Source organism: Pristiophorus japonicus, chromosome 19 (assembly GCF_044704955.1).
Source record: "Pristiophorus japonicus isolate sPriJap1 chromosome 19, sPriJap1.hap1, whole genome shotgun sequence".
Lineage (NCBI taxonomy): Eukaryota > Metazoa > Chordata > Chondrichthyes > Pristiophoridae > Pristiophorus > Pristiophorus japonicus.
This window is the reverse complement of record NC_091995.1, coordinates 11,185,899-11,202,225: the sequence shown is the minus strand read 5'-3', so window position 1 is coordinate 11,202,225 and position 16,327 is coordinate 11,185,899. Positions and strand designations below refer to the sequence as shown.

Here is a 16,327-nt window from a genome sequence, read left to right as displayed (position 1 = left end):
GGCCTGCATTTCCTGGAGTTTAGAAGAATGAGAGGGGATCTCATAGAAACATATAAGATTCTGACAGGACTGGACAGGTTAGATGCAGGAAGAATGTTCCCGATGTTGGGGAAGTCCAAAACCAGTGGACAAAGTCTAAGAATAAGGGGTAAGCCATTTAGGACTGAGATGAGGAGAAACTCCTTCTCTCAGAGAGGTGTTAACCTGTGGAATTCCCTACCGCAGAGAGTTGTAGATGCCAGTTCATTGGATATATTGAAGAGGGAGTTAGATATGGTCCTTATGGCTAAAGAGATCAAGAGGTATGGAGAGAAAGCAGGAAAGGGGTACTGAGGTGAATGATCAGTCATGATCTTATTGAATGGTGGTGCAGGCTCGAAGGGCCTACTCCTGCACTTATTTTCTATGTTTCTATGTTTCTGTAGCCAGGTCAGAGGCTAGGTATTCTGTAGCAAGTGTCTCACCTCCTGTCTCGCCAAAGCTTTTCCATCATCTACAAGGCACAAGTCAGGAGTGTGATGGAATATTCTCCACATGCCTGGATGAGTGCAGCTCCAACAGCACACAAGAAGGTCGACACCATCCAGGACAAAGCAGCCCGCTTGATTGGCACCCCATCCACCACCTTCAACATTCACTCCCTCCACCACCGGCACACCATGGGCAGCAGACGGATGGAAACACCACCATCTCCAAGTACCCCTCCAAGTTACACACCATCCTGACTTGGAAGTATATCACCATTCCTTCATCATCGCTGGGTCAAAATCCTGGAGCTCCCTCCCTAACAGCACTGTGGGAGAATCTTCAGCACACAGACTGCAGCAGTTCAAGAAGGCAGCTCACCACCACCTTCTCAAGGGCAATAAGGAATGGGCAATAAATGTAGGCATTGCCAGCGATGCCCACATCCGGAATGAATGAAAAAAAGTCAGCAGTGTCCCAGGTCAGGTGTAACACGGGTTAGATGTAGAATAACACTGCCTGGTGAAGATCACCGAGAACACAGGAACAGGAGGAGGCTATTTAGCCCGTCGAGACAGTTCTGTCATTCAGTTAGATCATGGCTGATCTGTATCTCAACTCCATTTAGATGCTTTTTCTCCATATCGCTTGACACTCTAACCCAATAAAAAGACATCCAATTCAGTCTTGAAAGCTCCAATTTTCCTCCAGGATCCACAGCCTCTTGGGGGATGTGAGTTCCAGAGCTCCAATAATCTTTGTGTGAAAAAGTGCTTACTCAACATTGGTCAACCTGTGGCCTATCAATATTGATCCCTCAACCCAAATCACCAAAACAGATAATCTGCTCATGTATCGCATTGCTGTTTCTGGGATCTTGCTGTGCGCAAATTGTTGGCCCGTTTTCTACATAACAACAGTGACTACACTTCAAAACATATTCATTGACTATAAAGTGCTTTGAGACAACAGAAGGCGGCGAAAGGCACTGTAGAAGGAAGAACATTCTTGCTATTGAGGGAGTGCAGTGAACGTTCACCAGACTGATTCCAGGGATGGCAGGACTGAAATATGAAGAAAGACTGGATCAACTGGGTCTGTATTCACTGGAGTTTAGAAGAATGAGAGGGGATCTCATAGAAACATGTAAAATTCTGACGGGACTGGACAGGTTAGATGCAGGAAGAATGTTCCCGATGTTGGGGAAGTCCAGAACCAGGGGACACAGACTAAGCATAAGGGACCGAGATGAGGATACACTTCTTCACTCAGAGAGTTGTTAACCTGTGGAATTCTCTACCACAGAGAGTTGTTGATGACAGTTCGTTCGATATATTTAAGAGAGTTAGATATGGCCCTTACGGCTAAAGGGATCAAGGGGTATGGAGAGAAAGCAGGAAAAGTGTACTGAGGGAATGATCAGCCATGATCTTATTGAATGGTGGTGCAGGCTCGAAGGACCGAATGGCCTACTCCTGCACCTATTTTCTATGTTTCTATGTTTCTAGACATAACAGTTCTTTAGTGTTTCCTTGGTTTTTAATCTCTTTACAAGCTTCCTGCTTGTTTCCTTTCATTCATGTTTAAGTACAGTGAAAATACATTTAGATGGGGCGGAGTTTCGTGTTCACTTTTGGTTTAGTTTAACGTTTTAGTTGAACTTTGGAAAACGGACACAGTGAAAGTTCGGGAGTTGCAGCCTCACATCATTGCTACTTTCGGCTCAGGAAAACTTGTGTCTTTCTTCCAATCGCTTGGTTTTGGGGATTTCCTGCCCCATTACATCAGAGTTCCGGTGGTGCTGGGCTGATCTTTATATAGAGCTGGTGTGGAGCTACAGCAGACACACAAAGCACTCAGAGAGCTGAGAGAGAGGAGACACACATCTGCTCCTGACACAGCCACAACTGACTCCTGAGACCATGAGTGTTGAGAAGATGCCGCTGGACCTTGAGAATGGAGGAGAGGCTGTCGGTTGGCGGGCAGACTCCAAGAGGAGCTGTTTCTGGCAGTCTCTGTGTGCGGTGGCTGTTCTGGGCTTGCTGGCTGTATCTTCCTACCTGTTACTCTGTCAGCTGGGAGTTCTACCTTCAAACAAGGTACGTTGGAAACGCCAGAGCAAGTGGTCTCTTGTTGCCTTTTCTCGGCTGCTCTCAGCCCTGGGAGAGGCTTCTCCAAGTGTGCTGTGAAGCTGTGGGGTTATGGCAGTGTTTGCCTGAGCTGCTCCGCCTCCTGTGAAGCCACAATCTGTGTTCACCCAGTCAATCCTGGTGTTGCCTTTTGCTGCTGTCCACATCTCGGCGGCTCTATATCGGAGAGATGCAGCGACTCAGTCACCAATGCTGCATTTTATCCAGCTTCAGCCCAGCGAGTTAGTGAGCAGCAGTTCACTGTCTGACAAAGCCTCTGTCTGCTGTCAGTCCGGAGTGTGAGAGTCAGTCAGGGTCTGGGTCGCCCTGTGTCTATGTGTAATGCACATAAGCTGCCGGCAGATCCGGCCTGAACCTTTGTACAGAGGGTCGCGGTGTGTTTCATGGAAAGTTGGGGCGAATTTCACATTTTAATCTCTTTCCTTGTTCTATTTCTGAAGGAAACAGCCCGATTACAGGATTCAGGGAATCATTCGCCTCTGGCAAAAGTCGCTGTTAACAGTGGTGAGTGCTCTCTGACAATCTCTGTCCATCTCCTCCACCGATCTGTCTCGCTAACAATGTGTCTATCAATCTCTCTCTCTCTGTCAATCTCTCTCTCTGACAACATCTGTCTCTAACAATCTATCCCTATCACTCTATCAATCGCTCCCTATCAACCTCTATCAACAACTCTCTCTTTATCTGTATCTCTCCCTCAGTACATCCCATGGTCTCTCCATCAAACTCTCTCTCAAACTCGATATATCAATCAATCGCTATCATTCTCTACCTTTCTCTCTGTCTCTCTCTTACTGCCTCTGTCTCTCTCTCTGCATCTCACTCTATCTATCACTATGAATCTCATTATCTATGTATTTCTATCTATCTCTCTCTCTCTATCGATCTCTCTCCCTCCATCTCTCTCACTATCTTCCTATCTCTCTTTATCAATCTCACTATCAATCCATCATTATCTGTCTCTCTATCAATCTCTCTCACTCTATCAATCTCTCGCTCTATCAATATCTCTATCAATCTCCTTCTCCATCTCTCTCTCTAGATTTCTCCCCCTCTCTATCTATATATCAATCTCATGCTCTATCTATCTCTATCTGTCTCTCACTCTCTATCAATCTCACACTCTATCAATCTCTCTCTCTATCAATCTCTCTCTCTCACTCTCTCTCCCTCTCTCGTTATGTCATTTTCGATCCATGTGTATTTCGATAGCGACTGAGAGTCTGGCTTTTCTTTTCCAGGTCTGCCTCGTCTCATGAAGCAGTTGGGAAATGACCCGAGGGGGAAAATCGCAGCTCACCTGACAGGTAAGAGGCTATTCTTAATGGTATTAATAACCCCATGTCCTGAAGGTAGCCACTCCCACTGTAGCACGGGAAACATTTGCAGGTCTATGGGGGAAAAGCAGGGGCAGTGGGAGAAATTGGATAGCTCGACCCAAGAGCCGGCATGGGCATGATGGGCCGAATGGCCTCCTTCTGTGCTGTATCATTCTATGATTTCCTGTGCGGCAGGAGAGCTCAATGCTTCACTGAAGTGGTCATTCTAGATGTGTGAGCTGAGAGTGGCAGTGGGCTATTTAATTGCAGTAAGCATGTGACCCAAACCCAATCTTGTTCTCACATGGCACAAGATTCACTGGATAGTAATCAGTCCTGGGCCAATATACATCCCTCAATCTTCATCACTAAAACAGATGGTCTGGCCATTATCACATTGCTGTATGTGGGAGCTTGCTGTGTCGCAATTCCCACATTACAACAGTGACTACACTCCAAAAGTACTTCAGTCGCTGTAAAGCACTGAGGAATGTCTTGTGGTTGTGAAAGGCACTATATAAATGCAAGTCTTCTCTTTATTCCATCCTTATGTTGTTCCCTCTCTCTGTTCCTTCAGCTTCACAAACCTTAAAAGGAGAGAAGGTGATATGGCAGGATGTGGCAGACTCCACCTTTGTCGAGGGAGTGGAGTTCAGGGACAACCGTTTCATCATCAAGACCCCCGGTCAGTACTTTGTCTACACCCAGGTGGTCTTCTACAGTGGGGACTGCCAGGGTAACACCATCTTCCTGAGCCATGAACTCACCAAGCTCTCACCGAGTTATCCGGAGGAATTCTTGCTCCTGAAAGCCACCAAGTCCGCCTGCCCATATGGTCCACGGGCAGAAACCTGGTACAAGACCTCCTACCAGGGAGCTGTCTTTGAGTTTGAAGCAGGAGATCAGATCTTCTCCAGGGTGAGTGAGAAGGCTGTGGGATATGTGGACGCCTCCGAAGGAAAGAGCTTCTTTGGAATATTCGCTTTGTGAGGAGCCCGAGTTACTTCCAGCGAATGGCCAACAACAATGACTGATGGAGAATTTCAAACTGAAATACAGTGGGAACTGTTCAGGGCACATTGTCCTATCTGGCACTAAGTGGACAAAGGGACTAATCTCTCCACCATTTTATTTAAAGATTTGTAGAGACAGAAAATATCAAATGTATTGAGGTTGGAGGATTGGGTAGTGTGGAGGGTTATCACACTGACCTTTCCTCTCTGCCAGTCCAGTTCAAATGCAGCACAGATCATTACTGATTGGAGGGAGTCTGTGCATCTCCTTAATATTTAATATTCATATTTAATCAATATTTATTGTTAGTCATGTTATTTCAACTGGTACTCCTCTGGGAGAGAGTAATTAAACAATCCCAAGAGCGAGCAAGTGGGGTATCGGGTCTGATATTCAGACTGGTTAGCCCGTGTGACCAGTTATTGGTCTTTGAAGAGTATGGGCTCTGCCCTGCCATCTATTTGTGTTCCAATATTTCTCCAATGTCTCCGTGGACCTTCAGTGATGGTGTTCATGGAAAGACCCTGAGCTTTCTGTCTGGTGATGATGGCCAGCCAAGCTCCAAGCAGTCAACTGGCTTTCCATCTCTACAAAGCGATTGGTTGTCTTTTCGCGGGATGCCACTTTCCTGGAGCGTGATTGGTCGAAACTTATCCAATTAAAAATAAAGAGTATTCAACAAGTACTACCGAAATCATCCCATAATATAGTACCTCGAATATTCGACTGTTGAATATTAATCGTAGAGATTGACAAAAATATTTGTTTCATGTAACTCTATGACATCTGTTTTAAAGATGTCTTTCAGTGGCATAATTAATGTCATGTTCAGGATTTTTCTGGCGAACTTAACCTATTACTTAAATAGGTTCATTAATTGTTGTATTTATATTATTTATTTATGTTATTTATTTACATTATTTATTTATATGATTATTTACTGCTGAGCAGATGGACGGGAATTAATAAAATATTTCAATGACATGAAATGATTTTTCTGAATATTGCCCTTCGGTTTCCATTCATTGCTTTCCATGGGAAATGAACTGTGTCAAAGAACTTGGCATGTCTAACTAACCCCAAATCCGCCGTTGACTGACCGCCCCCCCGTCGCCCCTCAGGAACATGTCATATCCTTTTTTAAAGGATTGTAGTGTACCCACACTGACCACATTCTTTGACAAACATGTTTCCAGTGGGTCACAACCCTGAGAGAAAGGAGATACTTCCGGATATCTCACTGACGTTTCACCCGTGCATTTTGTGTGCAAGCTCCCCATTCCACTCATCACTCTGTGTCTCATATATCTGACCAAAGTTACCACATTCAATTCTCTCCTAACTTTCACACCTGCAATTCAGTGAAGTGAACTTGAATCTTTGCAATTTTAGCAGGCACCTCTTTCTGTCTCTGTAACCTCCTCCAGCCCCCACAACCCTTCGAGCTTCCGGCGTTCCTCTAATTATGGCCTCTTGCGCATTCCCAATTTTTATCCCTCCATCGTAAACTGGCTGGAACATCATGGGGGAAGCACAGCCAGAACATTTCACGCTGCAACATTGGTCCTAGTCTACTCTACTGCAGAATACTGCTCTGCCTAATGCTCCTTCAGCCACCACACAAAGGGCTCAATTTTCCTCAGTGAGTTGCGCCGTTTTTTTGGTGTGCGCCGATTTTTTTGGTCTAAATTTAAAAATCTAAATTTCCCCAAACATTGTGCGCCAGCGTAACTCAGTTAGATACGATTTTTTTAGGTTCGTTTTTTTTTTGCGTCATAGGGGGTGTAATCTGATGCCTCTGCCAGTTTTTCACAATTATGCAAGTTTGGCCAACTTACAAATCTCCTAGGATGACGTATGTGATCCCTCCCGGAAAACCTGGGCATTTAAGAAAAACCAGCGCACATCAAAAAATCGGAGCTGAAGGACGCCACTGTTTTCAGGCGAAGTTTTGGAGGGAGTCAAGAACGCATAAATATGCATCATCAAGCTTCAATTTTTTCAACTAAAAATGGAAGTTTCGTGCAATTCTTGAAGTTTGGCTTTTTAAAAAAAGCGCCATGCCACCATCGAACGGCTCCAAACCGAGCTCGAGCCAGAAGAATCGGTCCCTTGGCCGAACACAGGGCCTCGGATCTCAGCTTGAAAAGAAGCCCGGGGTGGGTGCAGGTGGGGGTGTGTGGAAGCCGAACTGATGAGACTCCTTACGCTATGCCACTATGCATCAAAAAAACCCGGAGGGCTTGGGGTTTGTGCGGGCTTGGGGTTTGTGGGGGGTGGTTTGCTGGGTGGAAGCCGAACTGAAGGCATGAGAAGCCTTACACTATTCAGCAAGCAGCATCAAATGAAGCCCAGGGGGTTGGGTGGCGGGGGGGTGGGTGGGTTTGGAAGCTGAACTGAAGGGATAAGAACCTTTACACTATGCCACTATGCAGCAAGCAGCATCAAATGAAGCCCGGTGGGGAGGGGTGAGGGGGTGGGGGCAGGCAGAGGGTTCCCGATCTAAGCAAGCCCATTGCACATGCTCAGACCTGGGTGTAGTCCATACTAGGGCGTCTACCTTGGGGAGGGAGATGTTTTGAACCCTCCTCACCCTGGGTGTGACTCGCTGCATCCCACTGGGACCCGCAGCCTCGGAAGGTGGGGCCCTGGTTGTGACTCGCTGCATCCCACTAGAATCCCCAACCTTGGACTGTGATAAACCATGGAATTTATTAATACTCGTACCACTCAGGAAAGAGGCTTTCACCTAAATGGGCGGCACCTGCACCTCCTCCAAAGTGAGTATAACAGTGGGGGCTTCATCCATCCTCTCCCCCTCCCCCTCACTCCCATGGTCTGGAAGATGGGATTGGAAGATGTTCTCCTCTTCAGGCCCATCGGCGTCTGAACCTTCTTCTGCATCGTCCGGGTTGGCCTCAAGTTCTGCAAAATATAACACAACAGACAAATGGTTAGCAGCAGAAGAGGAGGGGGCAGGGTAGGTGGCATGAGTAGGGTCACACAGTGCAGGCAACAGGCTGATTTGAAGGACCACAATGTAGGATAGCACATTGCATCAACCAAAGTGTAGCTGACGGAGACATCCCCATGAACCGAAGCATGGCTCGCCTGCGCAGTACTTAACATTTAGCAAAGCCAGACTGTGGAATTTGCAGGACCTACCCTCTCCCTCGAGTGTGGGCCCAGCTTGTGCAGTGGTGGTTGCTTTTCTCCAGGCAGGACCCATCAAAGCAGCGACCCTGTCTTCCAAGGGTGTCAGTGGGTGCAGATTTGGCCGGCCTCCTCCTGTTCAAGTTCTTTCCCTTTTGTTGTGTGCCACCTTCCTCTGCAAAGATGAAAACATAACTTTTTAGAGAGGGTGTCTTTCTGCGGGGTGGGACATATACAGCTGGTCACATTTACAATTCCAGTGAATAAATGAAAATATTACTTACACTAACTACTTGACTAAGGTCCTGCCACTTCTTTTTGCACTGGCCTCCAGACCTCGGGGTGGTCACCATTGCACAGTAATCTTCTGCAAGTTGGTCCCAGCATTCCTTCATTTGTTTAGGTGAAACATTTATGTGACCTCTGCTGGTGTCCAGCTCCTGCCACCTGCCCTCAATCACAGTAACCAGTGCCTCCACTTCATCCTGTAAGAAATTCTTGATCCTTGAGCCACGTTGCATCTTGTATTGCTGCTCTGATTTTTCCAATGGGAATTAAAGTTCTCACACACAACTGGCTCTTTAAAAATGGCCAAATGCAGAACAGGAGCTATACTGGGAATGCGCGCCCATAGCAATCACGTCAAAAACGTTCTTTTTTTTGCGCGCATATGCAGAAGGGGAGGTATCGTTTTTTTGGTGCAGGCATTAGGCTCCACCCTCCCGAAGCTACAGGGACGCCAATTTCAAAAAATAAAACGTGGAAACTTGTACAGGAAACTCTTGATTATCCGTGTCCCTCGGGGATTGGGCTATGTCCTAAACGATTTCTCTTTTCAAGCGAGTTGACATTATAAAGTTAAAACTTCAATGAATAAATACTGTGCAATCAGCTGCAAACAGTAACAAGGCAGTTCAGTATGGACATTACCAGCATGCACGCAGGTGGCCTCGAGGAGGAGATTGTCTAGCTCCGGGGTTCTGGAGCGCGCTGCCTTCCCAGGCCGAATGGACCCTGACGTCAGCGGCCCGAGAAAGGACTCTGACGTCAGCGGCGGCTGCGAGAGACAGCGGCTGTAGCAGCGCGCACACACACATGGAATTTTAAATGCCATTACAACGGTTTCCCGTTGCATCTGTGTGCGGATAATCGAGAGTTGCCTGTACTTATCTTTTTGGAGTGGTCGGGGCCAGAAAAAAAACGGGCGAAACTCTGGCAATACGCCAAAAAATGGCATTGGGGAAAATTGAGCCCGCAGATCATGGATGTGCAGCATGCAGGATGCTCAAGTCAACACTAACTGAGTGGCTCCCGGTGCTGTCCCACATTGCACTGCCTGCCATTCACCGCGACGCCACGTGCTCCGTGGTGTAGGCTATTTTAAATGCCCTTATTTACTTGGATTCGACTGGCAGAAAATGGTGAGGACAAGGTTACTCGCTTTAGTAAACTAGAACAGTTTAAAGAACACACACACACACACACACACAAAGACATTACATAAACTTGGACAGTGCAGATATGGTCAAAATACAGGCTTTACTTCCCATACAACCAAGGACGCGTTGACGTGTGATGCTTCGCTGGACACCCTTCCTTCCTTGACATTGCCTCCTCTGTGTGACGAGGGGTTTGGAAGTTAATGTTCTTATACCTTCCTTCAATATACACTCGTCTCATTCTTAATCTTTAACCCTCTGAGCTTTGCCTCGTTCTACTGATGATTGAATTATCGTGTTCCAATCTTATGATCTGTTCCCATCTCCTCTGTCTTTTGTGACTGTCTCCCAGTCAGGGAGCATTAACCAGCGAGCATAATTACAAATCGCCATTTTCTTAAGCTCATTAACATATCTGACACTAAAGACGAGGGCCTGAGCTTGGTGGAAGCCAAGTTCCACCCAAGTGCTGCCCAAAAGACCGCCGTGATACCTGACGGTACTTTGGGCAGGAGTTTCGCGAAAAAAAAGTCCTTGAAATACCGCCCGGTGGCAAAAAACCGACTTACGCCGCGAATCTGGGCGGCAGCGGGCGGGAGCTCCCAATCTCGGCGGCAAATGCGATCCTCGCCAAAGTTCCGCTGAGGATTGAGTCGGGCCCAGCGAGGGGGGGAACACAATAAGATAAAAAATGATACAAACACCCCCCCCCCCCCACTGGAACACCTTCAGGGGACCCCATACACATAAATTGCCGGAAAAAAAATAAAAGAGGTTCACTAACCTTTTTTTGCAGGTCTTCTTACTTACCGTCAGGGTTAGACCTGCCTCCTGCTGCCACTGACTCCCGCCCGGAGGAACCTATCAGCTCGGCGGGCGGGAGGTCACTTACCCAGCTTGCGTGCCAGCGGCCGTCGGCAGGGGTTTCCCCCCTCCCGCCAGCGGGAGGCCGAATGGAAACTGGCACCGAGGGGAGAGTGCCGAAAAAACTCGGTGGCAGCCGGCGGCAGCAAGTGGTAAGGCCACTAAGTTCGTGCCTAAGGTCTCTGTATAGTGCCGTTTACAGAAACTGGTATCCATGTTTTACAGGAAAGAATCGATTAACTCTCGAACACAATTAACCAGTTGATTCCGTGCAACCCTTGACAAGTCTGGCTTCGAGAGCGAGGCCTTTGTTTGAAGATATCCTGCGTTTTACAGGAAAGAAGCCATCCCAGAAACTGGTCTCTGTGTTTTACAGGAAAGAAGCCATTAACTATCGAACACAATTAACCGTCCGATTCCGTGCAACCCTTGACAAGTCTGGCTTCGAGAGCGAGGCCTTTGTTTGAAGATATCCTGCGTTTTACAGAAACGAAGCCATTAATAGAGGTGGCTTTTGTGACGATTGGTTTCTGTGGAAATATTAACCCTTTACAGCGGGATGGAAAAAGTCATGACTAACATCGACTTTCCCTTTCAGGAAAACTAGAAAAACCCACCACGACAGCTTTTAAATTTGCGCCGGACATTTTGCGGAATGGCATCAATGTTGATGCAGCTGCTGTCAACCCACTATCCAGATGGAGGAAGCGTGGGATGCTTGCAACATAAATAACCTGCACCTCATTACTGACCCAACAGTGAGGTCCCTGGCTCTGACCTCCCTCGAGGACAGTGGGCAGCGCTCGACTCAATCTGCACAGGGCATGGACGAGGCGGCTACCTGTTCGCGAGTGGAGGATGAGGGACAACCGGAAGGGAGACTTTGGCCATGAGTCCCAGACCACGGAATACATCACGTCAACTTGTCCACTGAGATCTGTAGCGGGAGGCACCTCATTTCTCCACTCGGCGTCTCAGGAGGCCGTCGAATGGATAGCCAAACTAGACATCCCATAATAAGTTTTTCCCATCATACAGAGGTAGCAGCATCCTTCCATCATCGGCGGCCGTGCCTTCAACTGCCTAGGATCTAAGCTCTGGAACTCCCTCCCTAAACCTCTCCGCCTCGCTCCTTCTCTCTCCTCCTTTAAGACGCTCCTGAAAAAGTAAATTCCCTCCAACTAAATTGTAGGAAAACCACGGCCTTCGGTCCCCTCCACAAACTCCATTCCCGGGCCATTGACTCCATCCATCTTCCTGGCCACCATCGGAAGCTTGCTAGACCGTTTGCAATCTTGGTGTCACGAGATGAGCTTCCGACCGCATTTCCACTTCATCACCAAAACTATTTCCATCCAGCTCTGTAACATCGCCCGTCTCCGCATCTATCTCAGCTCATCTGCTCCTGAAACTCTCATCCATACCTTTGTTACCTCAAGACATGATTATTACAAAGCACCTGGCCGTAATCCCACCTTGCACCCTCTCTAAATGGAGCTCATCCAAAACTCGGCTGCCCATGTCCTAACTCGCACCAAGTCCCGGTCACACATCAACCCTGTGCTCGCCGACCTACATTGGCTCCCGGTCTGGCAATGCCTTGATTTTGAAATTCTCATCCTGGTTTTCAAATCCCTCCATGGCCTCGCCCCTCCCTGTCCCTTTAACTCCTGCCAGCCATACAAGCCTGTGTAATATCTGACTTGATTGAATTTTTGGAGGAGGATCGATGAGGGTAAAGCATTTGATGTAGTGTATATGGATTTTAGCAAGGTTTTTAATAAGGTCCCACATGGCAGACTGGTCATGAAAATAAAAGCACATGGGATCCAGTTTGAAGTGGCAAGTTGGATCCAAAATTGGCTCAGAGGCATGAAGCAAAGGATAATGGTTGCTGGGTGTTTTTGTGACTGGAAGGCTATTTCCAATGTGGTTCCACAGGGCTCAGTACTAGTCCCTTGCTTTTTGTGGTATAAATCAATGATCTAGACTAGAATGGTGATGGCAGTGAGAGCCTTTCCAGGAAGGTGACAGCTTTGAGGAGGGCAACTGGGTGACATCACTGAAACCCAGCTCGCCAATTGGAGCATGTGCAGGATCCAGAGGAGCGGGGAGGTCAGGGCGGAGGAGCAGCGAGAGATCGTGGCGGAGGTGCGTTGAATGATCAGGGACCAGGAGAGGCAAGGGCTAGGGGCTTAGAAGAGGCAAGGGCCCAGGGGCAGCACGGGCCAGCCCACACTGCGATCTATGAACAGTAGGAGTATGTGTGCACACTAGGTCCATGCAGCAGAGCTGGTCTCCAGTCATCTTGGTTAATCCTTGCCACTGAACCAAGACCAAGCTCTATCAAGCCCGTGTGGTGGCTGGTGTGCAACGGCCACCCCACATTGAAAGAATCCATGCACAGGCATCTTCCACCCTTCAGGATGTAGTTCGGGATCTGGAATGTCAGGGCCCTCATTGAAACACCTGTGAACTTATCCCTTTTTGGTGTGGAAGCAAGTCATCCTTGATACGAGAGACTGCCTAATACTAATACGAGACTAGAATGTAAGGGGTATGATTAAGAAGTTTGCAGATGATACTACAATCAGCCATGTGGTTGATAATGAAGAAGAAAGCTGTAGACTGCAGGAAGATATCAATAAACTGGTCAGGTGGGCAGAACAGTGGCAAATGAAATTCAGTCTGGAGAAGTGTGAGGTAATGTATTTGGGGAGAGCTAACAAGGAAAGGGAATACACATTAAATGGTAGGACGCTGAGAAGTGTAGATGAACAAAGGGACCTTGGAGTGCATGTCCACAGATCCCTGAAGGTAGCAGGCCAGGTAGATAAGGTGGTTAAGAAGGCATATGGAATGATTGCCTTTATTAGCCGAGGCATAGAATACAAGAACAGGGAGGTTATGCTTGAACTGTATAAAACACTAGTTAGGCCACAGTTGAAGTACTGCATGCAGTTCTGGTCACCACATTACAGGAACGATGTAATTGCACTAAAGAGGGTACAGAGGAGATTTACAAGGATGTTGTCGGGAGTGGAGAATCTAAGCTATGAGGACAGATTGGATAGGCTGGGTTTGTTTCCTTTGGAACAGAGGAGGCTGAGGGAAAACCTTATTGAGGTGTATAAAATTAAGAGGGGCCTGGATAGAGTGGATAAGAAGGACCTATTTCCCTTAGTAGAGAGGTCAAAACCAGGGGGCATAGATTTTAAAGTATTTGGTAGAATGTTTAGAGGAGATTTGAGGGGAAATTTCTTCACCCAGAGGGAACCCATTGCCTGAAAGGATGGTAGAGACAGAAATCCTCATCACATTTAAAAATACTTGGATGTACACTTGAAGTGCCATAACAGGGCTACCGAACAAGAGCTGGGAAGTGGGATTAGGCTGGATAGCTCTTGGTCAGCCGGCACGGACACGATGGACCGAAATGACCTCCTTCTGTGCTGTAAATTTCTATGATTCTATGATTCTATAAGCCTCCGAGATCTCTGCGCTCCTCTAATTCTGGCCGGCCTGAGACCATTTGAGGAGCGCACTCAAAGCCTGGCAGCTGTCTTCATAGAATCATGGAATCATAGAAATTACAGCACGGAACCAGGGGTGGATTAACCATGGGGCGGATGGGGCTGCAGCCCCAGGCACAAAAGCACATCAGTCCACCAAATAAACGTCGGACAAAAAATATCAGGCCTCCCAAATAGGCTGAATAGGATAGACAATAAGAGAGGAAAAACAAGACCGAGGAAAATATTGTCTATTGGCCTAACGTGTACATACCTATTTTTGCAGAGACAAGGGCCCCTATTTTCCACTTGCTGCATTTTTGGCGCCTGCACATGTTAACGTACGATTTTTTTTTGTACGTTTACGCCACAAAGCAAAATCAGGACTTTCGGCAAACAAATATTTGAATTTGGCGCCGCACTCTCCAAAGTTGTCTGGCGGAGGGAGTGGGGGGGGGGGGTGGCGGGGGCGATGGGGCGATGGGGCGGAGTTTCAAGTCTGTGCTAAAAACTCTCTGTGCATACGCGAGAAAAGAAACTTCCTGGTCTGGATCAGACATATTTAAAAAGCCCTTTGTGATCCGATCGTTTTTCCTTTTGTGATCGGATCCTGCTGGCTAGATCTTTTTGCAATTTTGAGCATTAAAACCTGCAAAACACGGCTGAGAGGGAAGTGGAAGAGGAATTCGAAGGAGGAGAAGGAAGGGCCGTTCGATTTCTCCCACATGAAGTGGTATCCCTGGCAGATATGATTGAGAGGAAATGGGATTTGCTGGCAACTCGGGGAAAAACGAAAAAAAGTCAAAGCTTCTGCAATGGCTCAATGTTGGGATGATGTTGCTGTAGAGCACAATGCCGTCGCCATCAGTCGGAGAATCGGCGGGCAGCTGAAAAAGACATGGCAGGACCTAGGACAATTAGTTCAAGTATGCACTGCAATTACTGTTATGTTCAGAATAACTCCACAAGACTGTATATTGTAAGCTCAAACTGTTGTGACCTTGGTCTCTTTAATGTAACTCCAGACTGAGGAAGCAGCATGGTAGACTGCCTTTTATACCTGCTTGCCCAGGGTGTGCAGGTGACCCTTAGGTCTCCCACAGGTGCGTCCCCTGGTGACAAGTCTTAAACATTGGTAATGTTTACATACATAACAATTATATTTGAAAATGTGTGTGTGTGTGGCCACCACAGCGGAAGGACCCGCCCTTAAAAAGTTCCATTTTCATCTTTACAGTTGAAGAATGCAAAGATCAGGTACCACAGGGATCGTCCTGGTAGAGGTCCACCAAGTAAGCTGCAACTGAGCCAGCTGGAACAGAGGATCTCTGATCCAATTAAAGCTCACCGGAGAAGATCCACCACCAAAGTGGACACCGGGCCCAGGTCAAAGAGATGGGGTAGGCCCTGCAATTTGCACTGTGGGTTGGCTAATTACTGCGTGGACTAGCTAGGCTTTAATGGATCTTTCCGATTTTTTTTTTTTTTACAGCAGCTGCGCGTCAGGAAGATGCAGAAGTTGATCCAGAAGGACCGGCAGAAGTAGCACCCAAAGGACATCCAGGAGAGAGTCCAGAATTGTTTCCTGATTTTGGGCAGGAAGATCTGGATGAAGGTCAGCATGAAGATCCCCCCACACTGATCAGATGGTCATATTAGACCTGCAGTCGGTGGAGCCCATGGATCAGGATGTGTGTCCCAGTGTGGTCCAGCAATACACACCTGTGAGAGGGATGCCCAATAGGGTCAAGGAGCAAGGCACAGGTGGGAGATGGCGAAGGAGGGTGAAAATGAGAGCTGAACCACAAGCACAGGTAGACACGGTACAGCTCATCGGGATGAGTGGGGAGAGTATGCAGTGAACCAGGTCGCTCCTGGACACCATGGGTGAGGTGAGGCTAGAAATTGTGGGACTGTCAGGAGAAGTAGCAACATTGTCGGGAGGAATAGGATCACCACTGGCAGGGCAGATTAGGGAGGGAATGGTGGATGCACTTGAGGCACTGTCGGGACAGCTGATGGGGAAATTTTCTGACATATGCGACGGAAATTTGCAGGTCGCTGCTGCAATAAGGGAACAACACCCAGGTTGTCATCCAACACCACCAATTGACAGCATCAACTGGTGCCACTCAAATCACCCTCAGACCACCCTCAGGGACTGTGCCACAGGGTAGTCCACAGCTTGAAAAAGAAGACGAAGACAAACCTGGGCCTTCCAGAAAGGTGTCTACTAGGTCTGCCCTTGTCCAACCCCACCAACGAAAAATAAAAAAATATAACTTTGGGCTCACCAGGGGGCTGAGGAAGTCTGCTGCGCTAACAGAAGGGGTTAAGGGTGGAGGCACCAGGGTGGGCAAGAGGGGCACTGCGCGCTAGTGGTCGTTGAATAAGGGGGAGGAGAGATACTT

The 16,327-nt window shown here is 47.7% G+C and overlaps 1 protein-coding gene across 1 annotated transcript; it reads left to right on the top strand.

The window, feature by feature from the left end:
- The first annotated feature begins 2,387 nt into the window (after positions 1-2,387).
- LOC139230113 (tumor necrosis factor-like) lies at positions 2,388-5,101 on the top strand. The gene is made up of 3 exons (XM_070861956.1): positions 2,388-2,621; positions 3,838-3,922; positions 4,512-5,101. The coding sequence occupies exons 1-3, from the start codon at positions 2,388-2,390 to the stop codon at positions 4,922-4,924; spliced, it is 732 nt and encodes a 243-aa protein (XP_070718057.1). The 3' UTR covers positions 4,925-5,101.
- The last annotated feature ends 11,226 nt before the right edge of the window (positions 5,102-16,327 follow it).

What these genes read in the sequence shown, in the direction of transcription:
- LOC139230113 (XM_070861956.1), top strand. Translation starts at nt 2,388, where the DNA reads ATGAGTGTTGAGAAGATGCCGCTGGACCTTGAGAATGGAGGAGAGGCT. An exon ending in CCTTTTCTCGGCTGCTCTCA is followed by an intron (nt 2,622 to 3,837) that starts GCCCTGGGAGAG and finishes AGCGACTGAGAG; the next exon opens with TCTGGCTTTTCTTTTCCAGG. An exon ending in AATCGCAGCTCACCTGACAG is followed by an intron (nt 3,923 to 4,511) that starts GTAAGAGGCTAT and finishes CTGTTCCTTCAG; the next exon opens with CTTCACAAACCTTAAAAGGA.